Source organism: Dermacentor silvarum, chromosome 1, assembly GCF_013339745.2.
Source record: "Dermacentor silvarum isolate Dsil-2018 chromosome 1, BIME_Dsil_1.4, whole genome shotgun sequence".
NCBI lineage: Eukaryota > Metazoa > Arthropoda > Arachnida > Ixodida > Ixodidae > Dermacentor > Dermacentor silvarum.
This window is the reverse complement of record NC_051154.1, coordinates 237,193,332-237,217,068: the sequence shown is the minus strand read 5'-3', so window position 1 is coordinate 237,217,068 and position 23,737 is coordinate 237,193,332. Positions and strand designations below refer to the sequence as shown.

Below are 23,737 nucleotides of genomic sequence, written 5' to 3'. Positions count from 1 at the left end.
ATAACAAATGATGCGCACGCACTCATAACCGCGTTCACCGCGCTTTGAAAGGCGGTCGTTGAGCCCAGTCGTACTTTAAAAAGTGCAGAAGTGCTCTGGCAGCTTTCTGTGCGCATATTACGGTATAGGGACGAAATGTAACAGTCAAGATAGGCTCACAAATTCAAATATGAGTCACTGCAGCGGTTCTTCGGGGGCCGTCGATATACATCGGTATACGTTCGTGCATGGCTCGTGTCATCGACTGATGCCGCTTATACATTTGTAACAGAGCCAATGGTTGATTACGATTCTTGCCTGCGTACAATGCTGCCACGGGTAGACACAATCACGCGAGAGCAATCTGCTTTGTGCGTATAGTACAGAAAGCTCAGACTTTGTTGCTGCCGTTGAACTAAAGAAATGACGAGTTTTTGATATGACGCCTGAAAGAGGCCAACTTGCCTGCAGTCAGGCACCATGAAGACAAAGTAAGAATCGAAGCTTTCTACTTAATGCAAGCTTTTTACTCCCTGTACAAGTAAGAATGTCGCGAAAGGCATGGTGGCTTAGAAGTTTGTTGTGCTCACTCTGCGATTTGTGTCATCATATGTTTAATCGATGTAGAAAATTTCCTTTATTTATTTATTTTTATTTATTTATATTTATTTAGTTATCGTGTGGTGGGTGTATTGCTCCTTTCAATCATCGATTAAGGCTTTAATCATTAACAAATGTTAACCATTTATTCGGTAAAGGTAGCGTGAGCCAAACGTAGCAGATGGATAGCTTCCGTGTGCAATAACCTGCACTCTACCCCATCGCAGTATATGTACATTCAATGATATTTCACCTATGGGGGAAGAAGTTATTCCCGCAAAAAAAAAAAAAAAAAGTTAAGAAAAGAAGCGTGTTTCTTCAACAAAATGGATACGGATGGTAAAAATGCGAAGAGGGGACACTCCAGTGATATAGCCGACACGAACGTATGCTGCGGTCATGCGTCAGACGCACAAACAGTCATGATCGGCTGGTGTGGGGACCGCAGACAGCACAAACACACGCAGGGTAATATGGGAGTATCATGGAACCCCGCGCAAAGAACTTCCTTGCCAACCTCCTCGAGAGCGCGAACAGGTCCGTACTGCAGCCAATAAAGCGCATATCGTAAAGACTCACAACATGGGTATCGTTTGTACCAAACAAACACTCCCCCCCTCTCCCCCCCTCCCCCCCCCTCCCCGCCTTCCCTATCTTTTCGCCGGTTCACGTCCCGGTCTTCGCTTCGTTCCTTGTTCCTTATTCTATGGTCTTGCTTCTGTGGCATGAAACATATACAACCCTCTCTCTGTGACTTTGCATGAACCCGGCGCCTCGATTCGTCACTTCTTCTTCGGCCGGAAAGAAAGCGACCGTATTCGTGCGAAGGAGAGGCAGAAAGAGGAAGAATCCTAAGATGGCATCGGCTGGTGCATGTAGGGTGATGACGGCGATGGTGCTATGCTCTTTGTAACGGGTGGCCGTTATGTAGTAGCTAACAAGCAGATACAAAAAAGAATAGAAAGAAAGAAAGAAAGAAAGAAAGAAAGAAAGAAAGAAAGAAAGAAAGAAAGAAAGAAAGAAAGAAAGAAAGAAAGAAAGAAGAAAGAAAGAAAGAAAACGCAAGGACATAATAAATAATTGAGCCAGAAACCATCCTTATAATCTATGTCATTCGAAGCATATCTGAAAGGTATAGACGGCGCAAATGTGTGGGTAAAACTTTTATTTCTTAAGTGCTATTCTTAAGTGCTTTCTCTGATGCTTCTTCAGGTCGCATGGGTGCTACCCATTATACGACGTAGATAGTAGCGGCCCATGCATACTGTACTCGCAAGTGGCTAAGTGGCTAGATCGACACCTCTGGTGAACACGTGATCGATGACACCGCCACGTCGTGTAGTGGTCGGCCGGGTTTGATCTCTTGCAGCGCTTCGTTCGAATAGAGCCCGATGAGTGCAATTCCGTTGCGTGCGGCCGCATATAGAACGCTCAATAACGAGGAATACTTATCGCGACGAAGAAGCGTGACGACCGTGAGATGACGAAGCTGGTGTGACTACGACGGTATGATGACGACTCGAAGACGGCGGGATGACGGCACGACAACGAAGTGACAGCAACCGAGTAAAAACGGCGCAAAGATGTCATCGATGACATGGCAACGAAAGAATTATCACAATATCCATAAATGCAATGAAATGACGACGACGTATACGGCATGAGATAACGACGGCATGTTGATGCACAAAATTGTCAACCCCCCCCCCCCCCCGCGACAAAAATCCTGGGTGTGCTAATGACTACATCCATAGCCTACTGTGGCCATATGACGTGCCCGAACAATGGCGCAAACCGCAGGGAAATAAACCCGTATGGCTTTTCACTTGCTTGAAATGTTTAAGTGCCCAAGCACTTTGTTAATTTTGTAGGTTGTATGTTTCGCACGAAACACCCTCCCAGCACCCCGAAATTAGTGAAATGGTGCACTAAGGATATTCTGCTAACGAATGCACCCATTTTCAAAATTTTCAGTAGAAGTAAGAGTGCCAAAAAGATTGTTCGACATCCAATCCCCTCTCGAGAGTGTTATTTTCCTCGGTGTGATGCCGCACGATTTGAGGTCCAATTAGTTTGAAGTTTATTTCATCAATTCAAGCATGCATATCTTATCCAGTGGTTCAGCGGAAAGGGGTGGCGAGTAAGCAGGGAAGACAGGGAATAAGCAGGAAAGACATAAAAACAGAAGCACATTAAAAATGTAATTAGTAACCCTTATGCTAGAAATACAACCGAAAAGCTCAGTGAAATGCGTAGTCTTAATATTTTGCAATATTTAATGACGCATAGAAAATAAAGAGCATGAGTGTGCCAATTTTGGCAAATAACGAGTTCGGTAAGCCGACGGCGGTGTCGAGCATGTTTGGTTACAAGAGACGTTATATACGGCGAAGGGTCGAGGGCTAGCCCTTTATATTATTATTTTTTAAATTAGTTGGTGGAGGAATTCAAGGCACCCATTTCTTTCTCCGTACTTCAAGTAAGGGAATATCATTCAAATTCAACAGTTATGATTGCTAGTCAAGTGTAGAGAAATTACTGCATACAAACCAGACAGCCTGCCTTTCAATTCGTTCAAGATTGTTGTTATTGCATAGAGTATAGGGGTCCCAGACCAGGCTGACATATTCTAATCTTGGCCGGATAAATGTAAAATATGCTAGCAGCTGTTTTGAAGAATAGATTAAAAAAAAAAACAGCTTACGAAAAGCGGAAGCCCATGTGTTGCTACTACAGGAAAGGGCAGGTTGCTAGTCGGGGTAACTCCTATAAGTTAAGTGAAGTTTATTTTGAAAGTCACAGTAATATATATATATATATATATATATATATATATATATATTACTGCTGGAGGTCCGACAGTTTAGGAAAAACTGGCAAGGGGAGCTCCTATGATTAGTTAAATGGATTAATTATACAATTACATCAGGCATCAAATAAGTGCGGACATGTGAACAATATAAGTATAAAAAGGTAAGTTGATTATCTAACAAAAAGAATTAGGTACATAGGATAATGTTAATATTAGGAAGTAACCAAAAGCACAGGCTGATGAACAAGCATATTAGCAACAAACACTAACAAGAATAATCTACTTCACATACAAATATAACTTAATTTATTGTATAAAATGTATATTAACTCCTGAGGTGCTTCTATGGTGTTATTAACATATTTGTAGCGTATTTGTATAACGTATTTGTAATTAGTAACATTTTGAGTGGTGAAAAGCCTATATATGAAAGTGGTGCCTTTTTCTGACATACAGGGAGCAATAAACTTCTTTTCCGAATTCATGATCATTCCTCATTGTTTACAGATGTGAAAAATGTTAGTTGGACTTGTATTGAGATAATCCTGGTGGCTGTAACAAGATATCTGATTGAACAGACGCATTCGTCGGCAAACAATTTCATTTGAACGCATGGCTTGATTACATTAACAATATCATTAACACCCGCCGTGGCTGCTTAGTGGCTATGGTGTTATGGGCTGCCAAGCACGAGGTCGCGGGATCAAATCCCGCCAATGGCGGCCGCATTTCGATGGGGGCAAAATGCGAAAACACCAGTGTACTTAGATTTAGGTGCATGCTAAAGAACCCCAGGTGGTCAACATTTCCCGGAGTCCCCCACTACGGCGTGCCTCATAATCAGATTGCGGTTTTGGCACGTAAAACCTCACAATTTCAATATCATTAACATATATAAAAACAATAAACTGCCTAACACACTGCCCTGAAGAACTCCCCATGTGACCAGAAGACAGTCTGAATCATGGTCACCCACGTCCACAAACTGTTAGAGATTAGTCAGGCGTGCACATGCTACAGTCCAAGATACAACATGTCCAGGAATGAGAATATTTTCTAAGCTTCAACATTAACTTATCGTGAGGCAGCTTGTCAAAAGCTTTGCTAATATATATATATATATATATATATATATATATATATATATATATAACAACTTTATCATTATTATAGAGAAACGACGCAAAAGAATCGACCATAAGACAAAAACAAGCACAATTTCTTCACATCGAAACAATGGGCGGTAAAACAGATATCCTATCGGTCAAGCAATGTACGTGCAGGCACCTACAGTCGGCTGAGCGCCGACGTCCGACGGTCGATCTGGACGCACATTATCTTGTACAATGGCCAGATGCACTCAGATATCAGAAACCGGCATGCAGCAAAGTCTTCATTGCCAATGATGCTGTTTCTTGCTCACCCCGCGAACGTTGTTACGTCGTTGTTTCGCGCTTGAATTATTATTATTATTATTATTATTATTATTATTATTATTATTATTATTATTATTATTATTATTATTATTATTATTATTATTATTATTATTATTATTATTATTATTGGATATCTGCAGCATGTGATAAAGACGCGAGTAAGACAATTGTGCAGAGCTATTCAGGGGGGTCTCGGCCACTTAATTGGCATGAAGATCGAACTAGAGAGGCGAATGCCCGAAAATGTTTCAGTTGAAGCAGCATTTTCTATCCTAGACAAGAACATTGGAACTGGGCTCCCAATATATTTCGCCGCAACGGTATTTCTGTCCACCTGTGGTCGCCATTGCTTTCACGAAAAATAGATTACCCACATACTTTGCCACACGCAGCAAACGGGAGTCCCCTGTTGAAGTTATCTGGGTCCTCTGTGCTTTCCACGAAAGAAGAAAATGCTTTCCCATAAATCGGTCGTAGAGTTAATCCATTAATGTTCCCCTGGGCGTGGAGCTCCACGTTTGTGTGTTCACTCGTCGAGGTCTCTTCGCTCAAGTTCGCAAACTACCCTATTTTTTTTTCTTCTTTATCTATGCCAGTATTTTTCTGTTTATAATAATGTTTCCACGAACGCATTTAGAAGTAAGAACGCTTTCCGTGGAATATCATGTGGCGGGGATATTTTGAGAACAGGAATATGCTAGAAAACAGATTGCGCAAGTCGGTAACGCAGTCCGTCCACTTTCATAAACGTCCGATTCACAGTGGTCGGAATTCACTAGACTTCCCTGTTACGCCTGGCCAGTCAGATATGTTGTGTTTCCGCATCACCTCCATCACACCAATTTTCACCGTCAACCCCCCTAGCCTCTTCCACCCATGTTTCATATATATATATATATATATATATATATATATATATATATATATATATATATATATATATATATATATATATCACATTTCGGCATCTCCTCGTCTCGACCCGCAACGCTGCCTACTCCAACGTTCGCCTTCCCCGCCTTTACAAGTTCTCATTTATTGTCGCGTGTAGTTGGTCCATCAGCTCTCCCGCCGGCCCGCAATCGCCAGGGGCGAGCACTGCGGTATGAGAGCAGTGCATGCTCGTTATCCGTTACAAACCGCGCCCAATACATATGCTTGAGTGTATGCCTCGCTCCGAAGAGACAAACGTATATATGTATATATATCGTAGTTTCCTTACCAGCTGCGATTGCACGAGCATTGTTTTATTTTCAACACACTTCGTGACGAGAAAACAAAAACAGAGCAGGTGGGACAAACTTGTGTGGATATGCCGTGCAGCTGTGTGCAGCATTATTTGATTATGGCCCGAGCAACACCGACAGTGCCCGAGGGTGCACCCGTCCGCACTCGCTGGTTGTCCGTTCTGGTTTTTCTAGTAATCATCCAAAAATAATGACCAAAAGCTGATTATTTCTATCGACCGCAAGAACATTGTCGCTTGGTCTGGCTAGTCATCCCATCCTTTGTATTAGAGTTGTTGTTACATTGCAGAGCGCAAAATTGTGAGTTGGGCATTAGATAACAACTAGTGAAACTACGCATGGAGTTGGATGAGTGCTGATTTGATTTTTCCCGCCACTTCCCGTCGGCTCGCAACCACCTGCTCAACCAGCCAACTCTGGCCCGAGCACTGTTTGGACTGCATGTTATGCGGTGCAAGAAGGATTAGTGGCAGTAACGACAGTAACGATGCATGGAACGGAGGGATTGTTTTCAGTCGCACGAAGTGACTTAACGCGGCGCTGGTGCGCTGCTGGCGCTATTTTTCAGGGGCTTTAGCTGACGAGCCGTATGTTGCTGCGGAGTGCGTGTTGCGTGTGCTTCGCCGCTCTTCACTTTCGCAGCGCTCGGAAAGCGTGCACAAGCGTTATCGCGTTGTTGCGATTGTAGCAAGTGTGCCTGCATACCATACAGTAGTTAAGTCGTTTCATCGTAAGTGTTTCGAGTTCCTGCAATTATTTGTGTACTGGCTTTATGCGCGTTGCACCTGTCAACGTTACCGCAAGATGAGCATGCATGAAGCGTGTGTAGTTTACTCACAGAATACCTATGGCATACTTGTCGTTTGAAGGCCGCGTCGCATCTTCGGAATGCCCTGAGGCGGACGCGTGTTGCAACTTGCTTCGTCGGGAATGTTTTCGTTCGCGTTCTTCGTGCTCGCCGTTGATCTCATTCGAGCCCAGCTCTGACGGTAGTTTAGTTATTGTTGGGCGTTCCGTCACCTTACTCATTGCAACTTTTGCATGTTTCAGGCAGTGGCGAGGATCCCGGGGACTTCATGTGTTGGTGTAGGTGCAGCAGTTGCTGTCGGTGCCCAGAGGTAAGTTGAAACATGGTTTAAGTGGGACGTATTTAAACGGCGCTAAGTTACGGGCTGTGAAAGTGAAATGTTATGTACCGTTACTTGTGAGCGTTCATTTGCTGCTACCTGTCTACTTCCAGGGCCTGACATGTATGCTGGTCCTAGCCATATTCGCTTCCGTCCTAGGGATGTTTCAGTTCGGCTATAATCTAGGTGTAATCAATGCTCCACAAAAGGTGAGTAAAACTGGGTTTTCTGTCAGCTAGTGCCTAATCTATCAATAGACTTCAGCACGTCTTAACATAAACAAGCTTATGGTACAATAAAAAAATTTGTGGTAGGCAGAGTATGTTTGTTCCAGATAGCTAGCATTCCGTTAGTATTACTGTCATGTCGCTAAATGTTTAGAATTTCTTGCTTGTCAAGTCTGGATTCAATATGTGCTACAGCTGATATTTTGCTGTCCTGGCAGCCACTTTCTTTTTAGTAAACCACAGAACTGATATGTTATGAATAAAAGTAAACTTCTATCGTTATTGCATAACAGATTTATCAAGCTGTGGATTTATGCGAAGATCTGCACAGAGGGTTACTTTTGCATTGCTGTGCAACATCTGCTGTGCAGACAAAGTATTGCAGCGATAGTGCTATTTTTTTGTCTGTACTAGTAAGCAATGTTTTGTGCACCAGTTGTATATCTCAAGCACTTCTGTCGTTTCTGGCCTGAATTGATGAACTCATCATTCCTGCTACCATTGAAAGTACTGCCTTGGCTTATTGGCCTGCTCAAATTTTCTGATAACTGGGCAGTTGTCATGCATATGGTGTGGGCAATTAGCAGACCCATTAATAGGCTGCTTGCATTCAGTGAGGATATTCAGAACAGGTTCTCTTTTGTTCCCAATATGAGCACCGGCTACAGGGGCTTTGTGATAAAGGCATTCTGCAGTTGTACATCTCCTTGAGAACATTGATGTACTATTCTATTGAAAAAATTTCAAGGGTAATAAAACGCTTTGAATATAGATGCACTCTTTGAATTTCTTTAAAGTTCGTGTTGAGGCAGTTGTATGGATAATTAAGCCAATGCACTTAATTCAGGATGAGGATGCAGAGTTCAGAAGCTCTGTTCTCTGTAGTCCACCTAATATGCTTATCAATATTAGTGTGGGAAGGGCTATGGTCACAAGTTCCAATGAGAAAAATCGGGATGTGTCATGTTTTATTCTTGGAAGTATCAAAGTAAAGCCTATGTGGTACAAAGGAATCAATCAACACTAGCATCTCGAGCTTACATTTTGCTGATTCGGTGTCAGTACTCCTTTAAGTAGCAGAATGTAGGATATGAGTCAGTGTTGTGAAGTCTTTTATATTTAATTACTGGTGGGTGGAAACTTGCACTTGGTGAAGACCCATTAGTTGGGGCTGTTGACCTGGCATTTGTGCACAACCAGTTCGCCTTTAGTATTTTATATTACTAATTCATTGAATTATATGGAACGAACATAATTGTGAACTTGTCCAGGTAGCAGAAGCGAAATGAGTTGACCTATAATAAGTGAACCAGGTCCATGTTCACACCCAAAAGTGACATTTTTATGATCTCAACAAAATACAGGCAGGTCGGGGATTCGGTGAAAATGCATAGCTTTTCAAAGTGATTTTAATGCATTTCTCAATTAGGCTCTCAAATAATTTTTGCACAGTCTGCGTGCAGTCTGTAAACACTCTTCTTTACTTATTTCTTATGTGGGAATAGTCTGTGCACCATAATAAGTTTTGTATATTGCATGATGGTACCTTAAATTATGCATTAGCTTCTATATGTTATGTACATTATTGGACAACAAACATGGGCAGGCTGTGCAATTGCTACTGTGGTATTTCTCTGCCTCTCTGCACACCTTATGTTGTCCCGCCCTTTTTCTTCTATCCTCAGGTACTAGAAGACTTTATTTCAAGTGTGTATTATGAGCGGACGGGAATGCAAATACCCAAGAACTTCAAAGACTGGTTGTGGGCAATCACTGTTGCTGTATTTGCCATTGGAGGCATGGTTGGAGGCATTTCTGGAGGTATGATGGCAAATCGTTTTGGGAGGTAAGTTGCATAAAAGCCTTTTTCTTCTTACATTCCTGGTTTTCTTGCACTGGGAAAAGATAAAAGGCTGTGTGTCTCAACGTATGTGCTTGTGCTTTAGGTGTGCATATATCTATGGTAGTCTTGCCCAACATAGTGACTCCTTCCTTGCCATGCTATAGACGAATTACGTGTGCCTTGGCAGCAATGGGCCTGTGGCCCCCAACAAACTTCGGTCCCGTGTCCAATAAGCGGATAACACCTAAAAACATCAGTGTCTTATGCAAAACAAAAGCGTGTTTTTAAGTTAGCTCAATGTAGAAGATGGCCCCTTTATATGTTTTCAAGTAAAAGAAACACTTATTATGTTTCAAGTACAGACAATATGAATTGTATGTATTATATGTTGAAATTAATTTATTTGTATACTTGTGTTTACATGCAGATAAAAATAGGAAAATTTGTGGGGCTGTTTTTTTTCGACACACAACTGCAGTTCACCAAGTCTTTCTTACTCAATTTCTGTTGTGAAAACTGGAAGCCTGTCGGGGGTCTCTGTTTGTAAACAGCAAAATGGTCTATAGGAAATCAAACACCGGTGATAAACGGTTTTTAGTGTTGGTTATCAGTGCTTTTGCAGAGATTTTTCTTACTGCCTTTTAGTCAGCAGCATCACTGTGAACTTTGAAATCTAGCTATTATGGACTGAAAATTTGATTTCTGGTCATTGAGGCCAGCATAATTGTGTGTTAGTAAGAAGCTCAAAGACTGTTTTGTGGACACTATACATTCCAATAGGGGCGGAATGCAAAAATGCTTGTGTACCGTGGATTGGGTACACGTTAAAGAACTCCAGGTGGGCAAAAATTAATACAGAGTCCCTCACTACAGTGTACCTGCTAATCAAATTGTGGTTTTGGCATGTACAACCCCATAATTTAATTAAAATTTTAATTTGAACATATTCCAGCACACTAAGCATCAGATGCCAGCAGTTTTCAGTGCAAAGTGCTTTTTTTACACAATTCTGTGTGCTTTCAGAGGGGAATTTGCAAACCAATTAAGTCTATTTAAAATCTTAAATTAAATGTAATGGCAGGCATACATTTCACCATACAGAGCAGATAAGTAAAGATTGCTAAAGATAGGCAGGAGTTCACGCTGAAGTCACTGTTGTTCAGGTGTCACTTAGAGCCAGGTGTGCTAACATGTGAGCTGTCACCCAGGTTGCACGTTTAGCAGTTTGATTGTGGTGTGGAAGGTGTGCACTGTAGCCTTGGAAAGGGGTGTCAGGTACACATGTATTTTGAAAGCAACAGCAAATAGTACGCTCATGCAGACATGGCTCAAATTTCCAAAAAATTTTTAAATTGGAGTAGCTGGTGTCTCAGTAATTAAAGACAAGCAGAAATTATCCCTGCATTTTGAAGGAACAAAAAAATACATTTTCATGGTTCACTATAGAGCAACTGGCAGACAAAAAATTGAAGCTGCCCCTAGCAGAACAGCAGTACCAGTGATTTAAGTCTCATGGGCATGGCAGCCCATGTATCAGTAGCATTATTACAACTGCATGGAAATGGTTTCCTGTGATTGTGCAAGTCGCCAAGCTAAGGCGTGCAGGGTGCTTACGGCTGCGGCCTCAACTTTCTTGCATGCAACTACAATGCTGCAGGTCACATTGAAGTACACAGCTATGGGAGCCATCTAATAGATGTGGAATAAAACCTTGGTGTATACTGACGGCACTAAAGTTTCATTCTTGCACATACACATTGCCTACGTGTAATAGACTAACAATGTTTTTGTTTTTACATTTTCTCTTAGTTAACGTTTCATTTTAATGCAGTGTGTCAGTGCAGTGTATTTTTATACACTGAAGTGACCTTTTCATTGCGCTTCATAATTTTTATTAATATATGGTAGGCTGCTCTTGGGGGGGGGGGGGGGGGGGGGAATTCTTCTAGCATGGACGCAAGCAAAGCTAGCATGGACTCAAGGCAAAGCATCGATTGTGTTTGAAAATTAGTAGACAGCTATACGAAGTATAGTAGTTTTATCGGCCCTATAAACTTGGAAACATTGGCTTACTAACGGAATTTGTGTAGCAAGCATGAACACATCACACTCTGTCTCTGTGTCCGCGGACGCTGGCTGCTGCTGGTGTGAGCAAGCGCGACAGCAGCAGCGAGCGAAGTGACCTTCGTGTTGTCTATCGGTTCAACACAAACTGAGCAGCGATAACACAGCACATACAAAGGCCTACGAGCCATCTGCAGATCGCTTTCAAGTTACGGCACGCGTGGCCGCGTAAAGTACGCAGTTATTGGCGGAGTAGAAGTCGCCCCTCGTCCCTCCCGTGCTGCCTCCTGCTTTCCTCCCTTTCGCGTGTGAGATTGAGCCGCGATTGTCAGTTCCCCTTGCACCTGGTCGCGAAATACACAGTTGCTGCAGGAGCACAACGCCCCCTCCCTACACCCCTCCATCTCCTCACGACCTTTCGCGCTACAGAGACGGCGTGTTTGCTCTCCCCTTTCCTCCCTCGTGCGCGCCAAATTTAGCCGCGATCGTAGGCTCCCCTCGCGTGCTTTCACTCGCACATACGGCGCGCGGCCACGGTGTTATCACCCTTGGACTTCATACGGAACATCACGGCGACGGCAAAATGTGCATGGAGTGTCCATATAATTGCTATCGCAATAAAAGCAGTTTGGAATAATTTTATGTTATACCATCCCAAAGTTTACTGCCGCTATCTGGGTCTGCGGTGACATATGGTGACCAAGAAATTATTTTACTGCGTCGATTGGACTGCCTAATTTGAAAACATTTTCCTCTATCATCATGAGCGTCGGCACAGGAATATTTAGTTTGATCGTAGTACCACCGATGTTGTAGGCTTTACAGAAAAGCATGCGCCGTGCCACCGCTAGACCCACTCTTCCATATTCTTGTACACGATAACTACAAAGCGCGATTCTACTATGCGCTTCATGTTGGTTTATTCTGTGTTTCGTCGTAGTTTCCAAGTGTGCTGCCATATTCCATTATTCCACCAAAATTCAGATTCGGTTGCTTTCCAAACTGCTTCAAAATAAAATTTTATTTGCTCCTAATTACTCCAAAAGGAATGTAGTCTGCTCCACGCTGCTCCAAAATGCAAAGTCTGCTCCACACTGCTCCAAAATGCAATTTTGTCTGCTTCAAACTGCTTCAAATCGCAGTTTTACATGCACCAAAAATTTCTCCGAAATGACTTTGGGCAGTCCCACCCCTGAACATAGCAACAACAACATTAATCAAGGATGCCAGCACCTCATAAGGGCCTTGCTGTACACACCACCTGCATGTTAACAGGAGAGCTGTCCATCAACTACGAACTGCCACGCGCAGTTATCCTGGGACTCTACAGCTCTATTGATGCTAGCCAGGAATCCCTACAGGCACGGTGCTATTCTGTGGGTGCATTGTCACATATTTCTTTGAAGAAACTGCCTGCTCTTGTGGTCAGGAATTTTCAATGTTCAATGGTGCACATATTGCTTATTGCCTGTCCTCTACTTTGTTCAACTTTTAGTCAATGCTTGTATTGCTTCAAGCTGTTTCAAAAGAATTCGACTCGGAAATTATGATTGTAGAAATAGACTTATAAAAACTTAAAATGTGGTGATGAGAATTGGAATCCAAGAAGACAAAATTGCTTTAGAAGAAAGGCTACGTTTACAGAGCTGTACTGGTCTTCGTATTCGGTGTCGTAAATAAGGACAGTAATTTAATCTCGCTGCGTACCTGTCAACGGCCATCACAGTGATGTTTCATTTTGGCTGTATCTAAGCAAATAATGTAGCAAAATGTATTTGTCTGACACAAGCATTATGTTATGGCTATGATGAAGCATTATTTCTAACCTCATGTGTGGCGGCATGTGTGGTAATCTTGAGTTTCTGTCTTTTCCAGGAAAGGGGGTCTGCTCATCAACAATATTTTGGGCATTCTTGGAGGCTCATTGATGGGTTTCAGCAATGCCTCTAGAAGCATAGAATTGCTCATTTTTGGTCGCCTTATCATTGGAATGAATTGTGGCAAGTTTTCTCGGTTCCTTTTTATTTTTTTATCATCCACTAACTACTCTGCACTGGTTTTTGCACATCTGTTCTGGCGCTGCTTTTTTGTGTGCAAGAGTTTGAAGAATCTTCACTGCTCTTTCTTTAGGTCTCAACACTGCACTAGTGCCAATGTACCTGCTAGAGATATCTCCTGTGCCACTCAGGGGAGGCCTAGGTATGTCGTCAACATTGTTATACAGATTTTAGTGTACATAAGCTTATGCAATATGGTTTATGGGGCCTTTATATGTAGACTTTTGCTTATTGTCTCATTTTTCTTATCACATTGCATTTGAGCGCACTTGTGATTTCTTGAACTGTGGGTAACTGCTTTGTTTGGTGTGGTAAACAATGTTCCTGGTTTTATAAACAGTATAAACTGAGTATAGAATCTTACTCAGTGGCACGGACTTTTTACCTGTATTATCGTGAGCAATATGAAAGGGAACACGTGAACGCGTGGCAAATAGCCTTGAAACCGAGCTAGAGCATACGCGTATGGCGCTGTCGAAAACAGAGGGGAAAGGGGGGCGCTCTTCCGCTAACTCTTGGCACTTCCACCGCGCCTGCGTTTGACGAAAACGGCAGCTTACGGCATTTCGCTGTCCACCGAAAGCCGGTAAGACGGTTATGTGCCGCAGTTACTTACAGTGAGTCTTTTTTTTTTTTTTTTTTCATGTTTTTTTTTTAATTTTTTGTTCTTTGTGCAACCGTATGACAGAACTTTTAGACCTTGGCTCGTATTTTCAATCAATTTTTTTATATCAATTGATGACGCAATCAGTTTCTCACGCCTTAAAAGAGTGCTACTTTTGTCCACGCTTCGGTGACCAAAGTTACCAGTAACCGCAATACCAAACAGTTATCACTGTGCGCTGCCGAGTAGAAGTTCCGCACTTTGTGTAAACAGACCCATGGTGGGAGTACTAACAGTTATTAGAACAGCGTCCCCCTTTCCACATTGTTTTCGACGGTGGCCGCCGCGTATCGCCATAGCAGGGTTCGAGGCTATCTGACACGCGCTCCTGCGTTCCTTTCATATTGCTCACGATAGTACCTTGAAAGGTGATGACAGGTATACACCTGTTGGGGGCATATAAAAAATTATTCCTTGTAGTAGTTTACCACTGGGTTCCCATTAGATCTTTGGCAGCCTTTCTCCCCTGCCTTCATTGCAATTCTCATAACCTCTTCACTTTTTCATCAGGGTTCAATCATTTACATGCTTTCTGGCTGTGAGAAATAAGTTAAATTTAGAGCTCAGTTTTTTTACTTGTCATTTCTTAAACACATGCACCCCCCACCCCCTCCGAAAAGGTACAAGTGCTTAGTTTCAAAATAAAATATGCCATACTTGCATGAATATAAAGTTTCTGTTCTTCACTTTTTTTTATTTAAAAAAATTTTTTTTGCACAAATACAAAATGGGTTAACTGCCTTGCATTATATTCAGAACTATGCTTTGAATGGAAAACAACTTTTTACTTAATTTGATGCTTCATAATTTGGCATACTCATCTGCCAGACGATTGAGCTTACCAGGAAGGCTAGTGTATGCATTAATGTTCTGTCGAGAATACAGATGCACGTGCGCCAAGAGCTTGAAACCTTGTCAGCATGGGTTGTCTGTGCTGCTTGAATGAGCTGAATAATTTTTTGCCTGAAGAGTTGTGACTGGCCGCTGTAGTCGAGAAGACTTAGGCAACAGTGTTGTTTGTACTGTGTTTAGAATTGAAAAATGGTATTATCCCTCATTTTTAAACCGTGCACTATTTTTTAAAGGCTTTGAATTTGTCATTAGTAATTATTAAGGATGGGCGAATATTTGAAGTTTTGAATACGAATAGTAATTGTGTAAATTCTATTCATATTTGAAAAGGAACTATATGGCATATTAAAATACTCAAGACTAACCAAATATTTCACAACAACTGACTGTTTAAGCCTAATTACTGTTCTGTCTGCTAAACACAGGATCGGTAATGATCATAAGTGCTCGAAGAAATGAAATAAAATGGGTAATACAAGCTTTGTTTACAGTTTCATGGTGGAGGGTTACTGACGGCCTGTGATTTTTACTTGCACTCTGTCATTTTGTGTTTTTCGAAGTCTAGCTGTGTAGAGGAGGAGGAAATAACTTTATTAATAGAGTCCTGAGGAACCCCTCTCTACCCACTCTTGGTTTAGTGGTCGGCAGAGGTCGCGGGCCGCACCCACGTTGGGACGGGAAGCCCGTGAGCCTCTGGCCTTTCGTGAGCCCTCTGGACAAGTTATATCTTTTACGCTGCAACCAGTGATGTTTTTCTTGCAACAGACCCTTTAACATGTGGCTGTGGTAGAAAAGCCCTTCAGTAGTTTTCTTTTTTCCCCCCTCAATTTCTAATTTTTTTTTTTTTTGGCGACCATTTTAGTTTTTCGGAAAGCTAATTATGCAACATCCATGTTTTCGTGGAGGGCTTGTTTGTAACCGAGTTCTAATGTTGTTGAGAGGCTGCTCTTCCAGTTTTTCTAATAACGATCGGTGATCTTGTATTTAAAACTGATCCTTTGTTTCTGATAGTTAGCTGTCCTTTTTGTAATGGTCAGTATAGGTATGGTACCTAATTATACTAAAATTAAAATTTCTGTCGTAAATATATATGCGTCTGCATCTGACTATTCAATATTAAATACCCACTTTTCGTATGTCCTTTGATGTTCATGCTTAAAAACAGCTTTTTCAAAATGGGTATGTTGAAGTGTATTATTACCACGCATGCTGTTCATATCACTGACAAGGTATGTAGAAAAGGATTACTATGTCTCTGTGGTTGTAGCTTCTTCACTTTCTTCCTTTTTTTTTTTTTGCATTGGAAGCAGATCATGCATTTCACAGTGCTGTACATGTCTGCTTTGCTCCCTTGGTGCTGCCCTTGCATTGTTTGCTTATTTGTTTACATCATTGTATATCAGATTTGGTTCTGTCTCTCATTCACTGGCTTGCAGGCACTGTCAGTCAAGTAGGAGTAACAGTGGGGATGCTGCTTTCTCAAGTTTTAGGTATTGAAGTCATCTTAGGCACAGAAGAAGGGTGGCCATACCTGCTCGGTGAGAGGTCCTTGCATTCAGATCCTCTTTGTGTGCCTTTAAATGTGGATCAGCCTAGCAGAATACATCCTGGCAGGTGTTTCGGTTTTCGCCCATAAAATGACTTGCACTTGTCTGACTAGGCCCTTTCCTGTTACCCTCTCTGCCTACCTTTCAGTAGGTTGACGAGAAAAAAAAAAGAAGGTATTAGTGCAGGCATTGTCTGCTACAAGCATTTCTGGTTAGAGCACATGTCGCTCTCTCCAATGTTAATATACTGTCTTACCAGCTTGGAGGGCTAAGGTACTGTTGCTGGAGGAAGGCTGGGAAAACTGAGAGGGAACTGTCATTGGCTTCAGCAACTTAGGACTTTATAGTAGCACTATTTAACAGCTAGCTAACTTCAAATGCTTGCAGTGTTTGATTTAGGACTCGCATGCACTTTCGAGCTTACTCATTTCTTGTTTCACTTTCTTTTTCTTTTTCTTTCTTTTTTTCTTTAATTCATCTGATAGTTGGGGTGTGCCTTTATTATGGGTGAATGAAATTCCTAGTGAACACTTCGAAAAACTCAAAGCAGAAAGAGCAATTTGAGTAAGTGAAGTTAACAAAATTGTACTGCTCATGGCGTAACACTGTGATTGATGCTAAAATTAAAAGTATTGAACGTAACGTGTATAAGCTGTGGGTGGTCAACCAAAGGAAACCATGAGCAGCAGCTATCAGAGCTTGGAGCAATGTGGAAACAGCGAGCACAACCTTTGGTTATTGTAGACTGCACTGGTTGGCAGCACCGTGTGTAATGTACCATGAGTGGTGGCTTTAACCCTTATACCTGCATTTAGGCCGAAGTGCCATCCTCTTGCAAATAAAATGTATTTATTCATTGAGTCATACAGCATCACGGTTCTTCATGGAGGGCAGTGTAACAGGGGAAATTAGACTCGTATTGCAACATGTCTCTGTAAACTTGGGGGGGGGGGGGGGGGGGTAGGTAGGCAGTAAGGAAATGGAGTAAGGGGAACAACAGTAAAGGAAAGGTCATGTAGGCATGATGGGACAACTTTTAGTTGCCAGTAACGCTGCTCATATGAAACATATAAAAAAAAAAGTGGTGAGAAAGATTTGTGAGGTGGTGCCCATTACTACCGGATACATTTTAAACCTATCGTAAGTATTAAAAGGAGTTTCAGGGCCCCTTTAAGGGGGAAACAGGATAAGCTTGGTTTTCTTAAGTGACCAAGGCACTAAGGGACAAATGAACAAAAAGCGAGTAAGCAACTACTGCACAATGCACACATAAGTAAAGTGTAACAAAACCTGGCAGTTCTGGATTAAATTTGGCACACATTTATATTGTAGACAGCAAGTAGTCTTCTAAACTCGCGTTGTTCAGCCAAGCAAAATGTTTGGCTTGTCAGGAGCAGTTATCTAAAACTGTACAGGGTCATCCACACTTGATAAAACATGAGCACACGGCCACTGAGAGAACTTGCACAGGCACGTTGAGTGCCAAAGGCGGGCCCTGCAACGTGTCGTCTGCTACTCCACCAATGCGCTCAGCCACACTTGATGCTGCCGCCATGAATTTGTTTGCATCACAGTGCACCATGAACAAACACCGATCTTTCATATCATTGTACACAATGGGCCAGGTGTTATCGCTTGTTCCTGAACAAACTGCTCAAAAGGGTAAAAAACTTCTAGAATACCTGCTTTCGTTTGCATGCTGTAGCATTTATGAGGCATTTTTTCTCATTGTTTCCGACTGTCTGACCATGATTGTAACATGTTGAAAGTCGGAGGAGCTGAGGTGCTTAATACAGCATGAACCTTTCAGATAATGTGTTGTCGCATGTCCAGTCTCTCTCTGTCTTCCATGGCTTAATGTGTTCTACCCCGCAGCCAATCAGTAAATTATGTTAATGTGCACGAACAGTAAATGCGCATTATTACACTGCTATAGGAATGCAAACGACTCATCCTAATGTCTGACCAGCACAGTTAGTTCAGTTCATCAGCAAAATGACCTATTGTGCAGGCACAGGTGCACGTTCACATACTGTATGTACTACTGACTAGAGGAAGAAAATCTTCATTGAATTGTTTTGCTATCAATAGAAAAGTTGGGGCTGAGCAGCACTGATATATTTTACAAGTTCATTAGGTAAACTGAAATGAGTCGCACATAGGGACACCCATCATGCATACAACATGCTGTGAAATACTGGAGCAAATAACTCCTCCATAAAAAAAAAAAATTTTCCTTTCTTGGACTACTTGTTTGCCATTTGCCACTTCGAGCAATATGTTCGGCCAAGTGCCGTAGAACATTCAGCTGTTTACTTAATGCGATACAAAACACTGGCGACCATGCACCGTGATGCAAGCAAAGCTACAGTGCCAGTATCACTAGCGAGGCATTATGCGCCGGCAGTGTAGCAGATGACACGCTGCAGGCCCCTTCTTTGGCCCCTCCCCCACAGCCGTGGCCTTTTGGCTGAGTGTCTGCTTTGGTCGTGGGAGGACATGGATTCAAAACCATGCTTCCGCCGGTTACTCACCTATTATCCAAATTTGGCACAGTCGTTCCCTAGCCTGACAGGACCCATGCCATGTGAATCCCTTCGAACCCTGTGGGCGCAACAAAACCCTGTGCAAGTAGTTCTACTGTGCATGTTTCCCCTAAACGGAAACAACCTTGTACATCTTCTTGAAATCCACTGCTAGAATATTTAACTAATGTGGAATGCACAAACGTGCGCATAAGTCAGCGATTAATATTATTTCCATTTAAATGAAACATGCAAATAAGCACATGCAAACTGCCAAGAGATCTTAGTTAATATAGCAAAATTTGGCAGGCAGTTATCTTTACATTAATACAAAGGTTCTGGTTGTGGCATTTCATAGTTGCAAGTGTCATAATTTTAGTATATCCGAGCAGTCTTTAGTGAACCAGGAAAATAGAGGCATTATAATATTTTTTATATGAGGCGTCGGGCTGATATAAAATCTGGCAAAAGTAAACCAGGCATATGGCTTACTGTGGATCAGTAGAACAAGTTTTGAAACTAATGAAAACGTTATAATTGGTTAAAGGCATAAAAAAAATAAAAGGGGAAGTCGGCAGCTCATGTTAGTTCCTTGTGGGTCCACTTATCACACCAGCTGGTTTTTTTAGCCACACTGTGTTACTGTAAGAGAATTTCATTATGTTCTGCAGGCATACTTCCGCAATACAATCCGGCCTGCAGTCGCTCGCTTGTTGAATCTAGAAATGAATATTAAAAGCTCATTCAGATCATTTAAAATGTGCTTGCTTTTGGAACAAGTCAGACAATTGCAGATCAGTGGCGCAGCCGCCTTGCTTGTAACTGAAGTAAATAGGTAGCTGATGCCTTCATGTGCTTTAGATGTAGACCACCGTGCTTTCTATCTTTGTCAATTAGGAGATTAAGCAACTGAAGGAAATATGCACAACCTAATACCATTTAATGAGAACATAAAAAAATGTTAGAAGGCTACAGTTCTTTGAGAAAATTATTTGTAAACAACGGTTTGGGCACACCGCTGACTGGCAGCAAGTTTGACAATTTCAGTGCACATTTATATCAGACTGCCATTTACTGAGTATGTTACAGATTGTTTCTTTGTGCTTAAAGCAATTAATCAATCTGGTTCAAAACGATTCGTACTGTTAAAATAAGCAGCTGGGGCAATAGCTCGGAAGGAGTTTTTTTTTTTAATAATTAGCATTGATGCAATGCCAACTTTCATGCAACCAATATATGTTGCTGCATGTTGTCTTAGGTTTTTGTCCCTGTTCATATTTTTTTTCTGCTTTTCGTTTCCCCCCCCCCCCCCCCAAAAAAAACAGCAATTGCAGTCATTCCAGCTGTGTTGCAGTTAGTGCTGCTGCCCTTCTGCCCAGAAAGTCCACGATATTTGCTCATTTCAAAGCAGCAAGAGTCTTTAGCACGAGAAGGTAAGTGTTCGCTATCATTTTACTTTCTACTATTACCAACAAGGCTAGACCACCATCTAAGTAATTTTAGCATTCAATCAGGATGTCTTTTCATTGAGCATGCATGTTTTTTTGGGTAAAGGTATAACCTGTGAGCATAGTTCGTGGAATTCTCCCATGTTAGAGCCCTCTCAGACATAACAAATGGAATGAAAATGCAGATGAATTTCACTTGTACACATATTGGAGTTCACGATGGGCACTAGGATTTGCCGCAAACGTTCTGTGCTGTAAAGCAATGTTTACTTATACCACTTGTTCATGAAGTATTGACACAAGTTGACATGCTGCGTGTGACCCGCCGCGGTGGCTCAGTCAGCTAAGGCGTTGCGCTGCTGAGCACGAGATCATGGGATCGAATCCCGGCCGCGGCAGCCGCATTTCGATGTAGGGGAAATGCAAATAACGCCCGTGTGCTTGCATTGAAGTGCACGTTAAAAAACCCTAGGTGGTCAAAATAATCCGGAGCCCTCCATTACGGCGTGCCTCATAATCAGAACTGGTTTTGGCTCGTAAACCCCAGAAAGAAGAACATGTTGCGTGTGATTCGTAGCATCATTATTATTGTGCAAGCACCTGGGCTTGCTGTATGTTTACCAGGCTATGTTTGGTATGACAAGAGCCGGCCATGCAGTGTTTGCATTGATGGACCTTTAGTGATGCTTATGAGAATATGTATGTTAAAAGCGTAATTTTTATCTTCACTTCACAAGGGGGGAGGGGGATGGGAGGCCATGAATGCAAAGGAGGGACAGCATTCATTTGCTGATAAATCTGCTCGTGCTTGGTGTAGTCAAAAAGTTCTTATTTGAAAGCTTATGCCCTTTCATGTTGGCCGTATTCCATAGCTTTTTAAGACGTATTGCACAATCAATGCTTCGTTTGGTTCTGCAAACACAAGTTAAATAAAGAGAAAGAAAGGGTTGTACCTGATGAAACTAATATTCTAATTAGGAAAAATGCACCCTACGTAGTTAAATTATGAATTTCATAAACTTCGGGTTTCCTAAATTCAGGATTGATCTTAGTATTATGTTTTGACTCAGGCAAATATGTGCTGATATGAGCACTTGCATTTTGTGGTTAAAACTAACTCACTTATAATTTTTTTGTTTCCACCCACAGCTCTACAAAAGCTGAGATGCTCAAGTATGGTTGAAGATGACATTGAGGAGATGAAAACGGAGGAGCAAGCTCAACAGCAGGAAGCTAAAGTATTTGGACCATTCTGTTACTTTTGTGGATGAATGCGTGGCCCACTTATTTTAGTTATGCTAGAGTTTTTTACACCATAATTAACACTAAGGAAAAAGCTAGAGTAATTGAACATAAACACAAAGCAGTGAATTGCTGCATTATGACATCATGCACTAGTACAGTCAAATTGGTTTTAACAATATATCACATATAACAATGAGCAGCCGATGCACCGTCAACTTTTGTATGTGTTCTATGCCGAAAGAAACTACTTACTACAATGCTTTCATGCCGCATTGTCGGTTCTACAAATAAATCTGGCTACTGGGTGTATGCTCCGAAAGAAAAAAAAAGCGAAATTTTCGAGGGGGGGGAGGGGGGAAGGAAAAAAAATTCGGAGTAGCTTGCACTAGTGGCGCAAGGACAAAGACACAGTGGAGCTGATCGGTTCCTAGCTGGTCTTGGCTATACAAAGTGATGCTAAGTTATACAGTGTAGACCGCTTCTAACTTAAGTCGCCGGAGTCATGCGCACTATAAGCGGTACCGCACTATAACCAAAACGATTTTCAAGCCGTGCATGTATGCAAAACATGTAGACCAAGCAGCCGCGCATATCCGAGAATCGAAGCGTGCAACTGAGAGTTTTGTATCCATTTAATTTTCCGAACGTTAAAAGGTTAATGTCCACGTACCCACGATCTTCGCATGAAGCAAAGTAATAATTAAAAAATGTCTCAGTTTCGCCCGACAGGCGAAGCATCAGTTGCGATAGCAAATTAGTAATGAGCTATAAGGAGTAGGGATAGTAGTTTTATCGGCTGCATAAACTTGACACATTCGCTTACTAACTGAATCAACAAGCGTGGTGTCAACGCGCACAAGCAAACATGTACTAGACTCGATGACCGCAGACAGCCACTGTCAAAACGCGGGCGCCGCAGTGAGCGAAGGTTCGTGCGGTCTATCGCTCCAATGGAAACTGAGCGGCGTAAGCACAGCGCATACAAAGGTCAGAGCCGTGTGGAGATCGCTTTCAAGATACGGTGCGCGTGACAACACCGCCAGCCGGCACAGGCGCGAACACATTTGTTGGCAGAGTAGAAGCCGCCCCCCCCCCCCCCCCTCTCTCCCTCCCGTGCTGCCTTCCCGCTTTACTCCTTTCGCGTGGGAGATTGCGTGGCCAGTTCCCCTTGCCCCGGTTGCAAGATATGCATTTGGTGCCGCAGCACAGTGTCGCCCCGCCCCCACCCCCCCCTCCCTCCCTCCCATACCCCCACAGCCTTTCGCACGATGGAAGTCACATTTGCTCTCCACTGTGTGCTTGCTCTTCGTGAAGGCGTGCGTCCCCCGCGCGGTTTCACTCGCACATACGGTGCGCGGCGACGATTTTATCGCCCTTGGACTCATGCTCCACGTCTCATGCTCCTCCTCCGCATCGCCCTCGTTGGTCTCCTCTCCCATCGGTGGGCGCACCTCGTTGAGAAGCGTGCTCACTACCGCCCTTGTCGGCGAGATTTTCCCGTGGAAGCCGCATTATAACCGGTATTTCGTCTCACGCGGCTGCACTGTAAGCGGTATGCCTATACATGGAGTGCTATGGGAAAATTAATGGGAGTCTGAAAAGATCGTACCATATCCGGTCCTGCGCTATAAGCGGTTACGTTATAAGTGGTCTATGCTGTACAAAGTAATGCCAAGTGATGCTAAGTTATACGAAGTGTATAAGCATTTTCTCGTGGTCCATGGCATCGGGGAACGCTTCGCGAAGCACTTGCAGTCTGAGCACACGTAGGGGTAGTGGGGCAAAAGCTATGCTCAGTGTACGGGCAGCGCGCAGCAGACGACATGCCGGGATGATATCACGGCGCATGCGCAGTAGCGCGCAGCTGGTGGGAGCTCGGCCGAGCTGCCGCCAGAGGCGCCTGCTGCAGTCACGGACACCGCGAGCGTTGGGCACTGATGCGGGGAAACAGAGAAGCGTGGATGGCGTCGGCAGCACCTCTGCGCGTTGCCTCGTTGGTGCTGCTACCATTCGTTTCTCTCTTTCTCTCGCTCTCATATTCTTCCTCTCTCCCGAGCATAGCAC

General features: G+C 42.8%; 1 protein-coding gene across 3 annotated transcripts in view; it reads left to right on the top strand.

The window, feature by feature from the left end:
- The first annotated feature begins 6,491 nt into the window (after nt 1-6,491).
- LOC119436956 (glucose transporter type 1) overlaps nt 6,492-23,737 on the top strand; it is a 63,546-nt gene continuing 46,300 nt past the window's right edge. The window contains exons 1-9 of one of the 3 annotated variants that reach the window (XM_049660131.1): nt 6,492-7,063; nt 7,125-7,192; nt 7,315-7,410; nt 9,114-9,274; nt 13,211-13,335; nt 13,466-13,534; nt 16,345-16,446; nt 20,306-20,413; nt 21,578-21,666. In XM_049660131.1, coding sequence (XP_049516088.1) covers nt 6,922-7,063; nt 7,125-7,192; nt 7,315-7,410; nt 9,114-9,274; nt 13,211-13,335; nt 13,466-13,534; nt 16,345-16,446; nt 20,306-20,413; nt 21,578-21,666 — 960 coding nt within the window. In that variant the 5' untranslated portion in view covers nt 6,492-6,921. The remainder of the gene's footprint in view (nt 7,064-7,124; nt 7,193-7,314; nt 7,411-9,113; nt 9,275-13,210; nt 13,336-13,465; nt 13,535-16,344; nt 16,447-20,305; nt 20,414-21,577; nt 21,667-23,737) is intronic. The other 2 variants (XM_049660133.1, XM_037704002.2) reach the window with 2 other exon arrangements.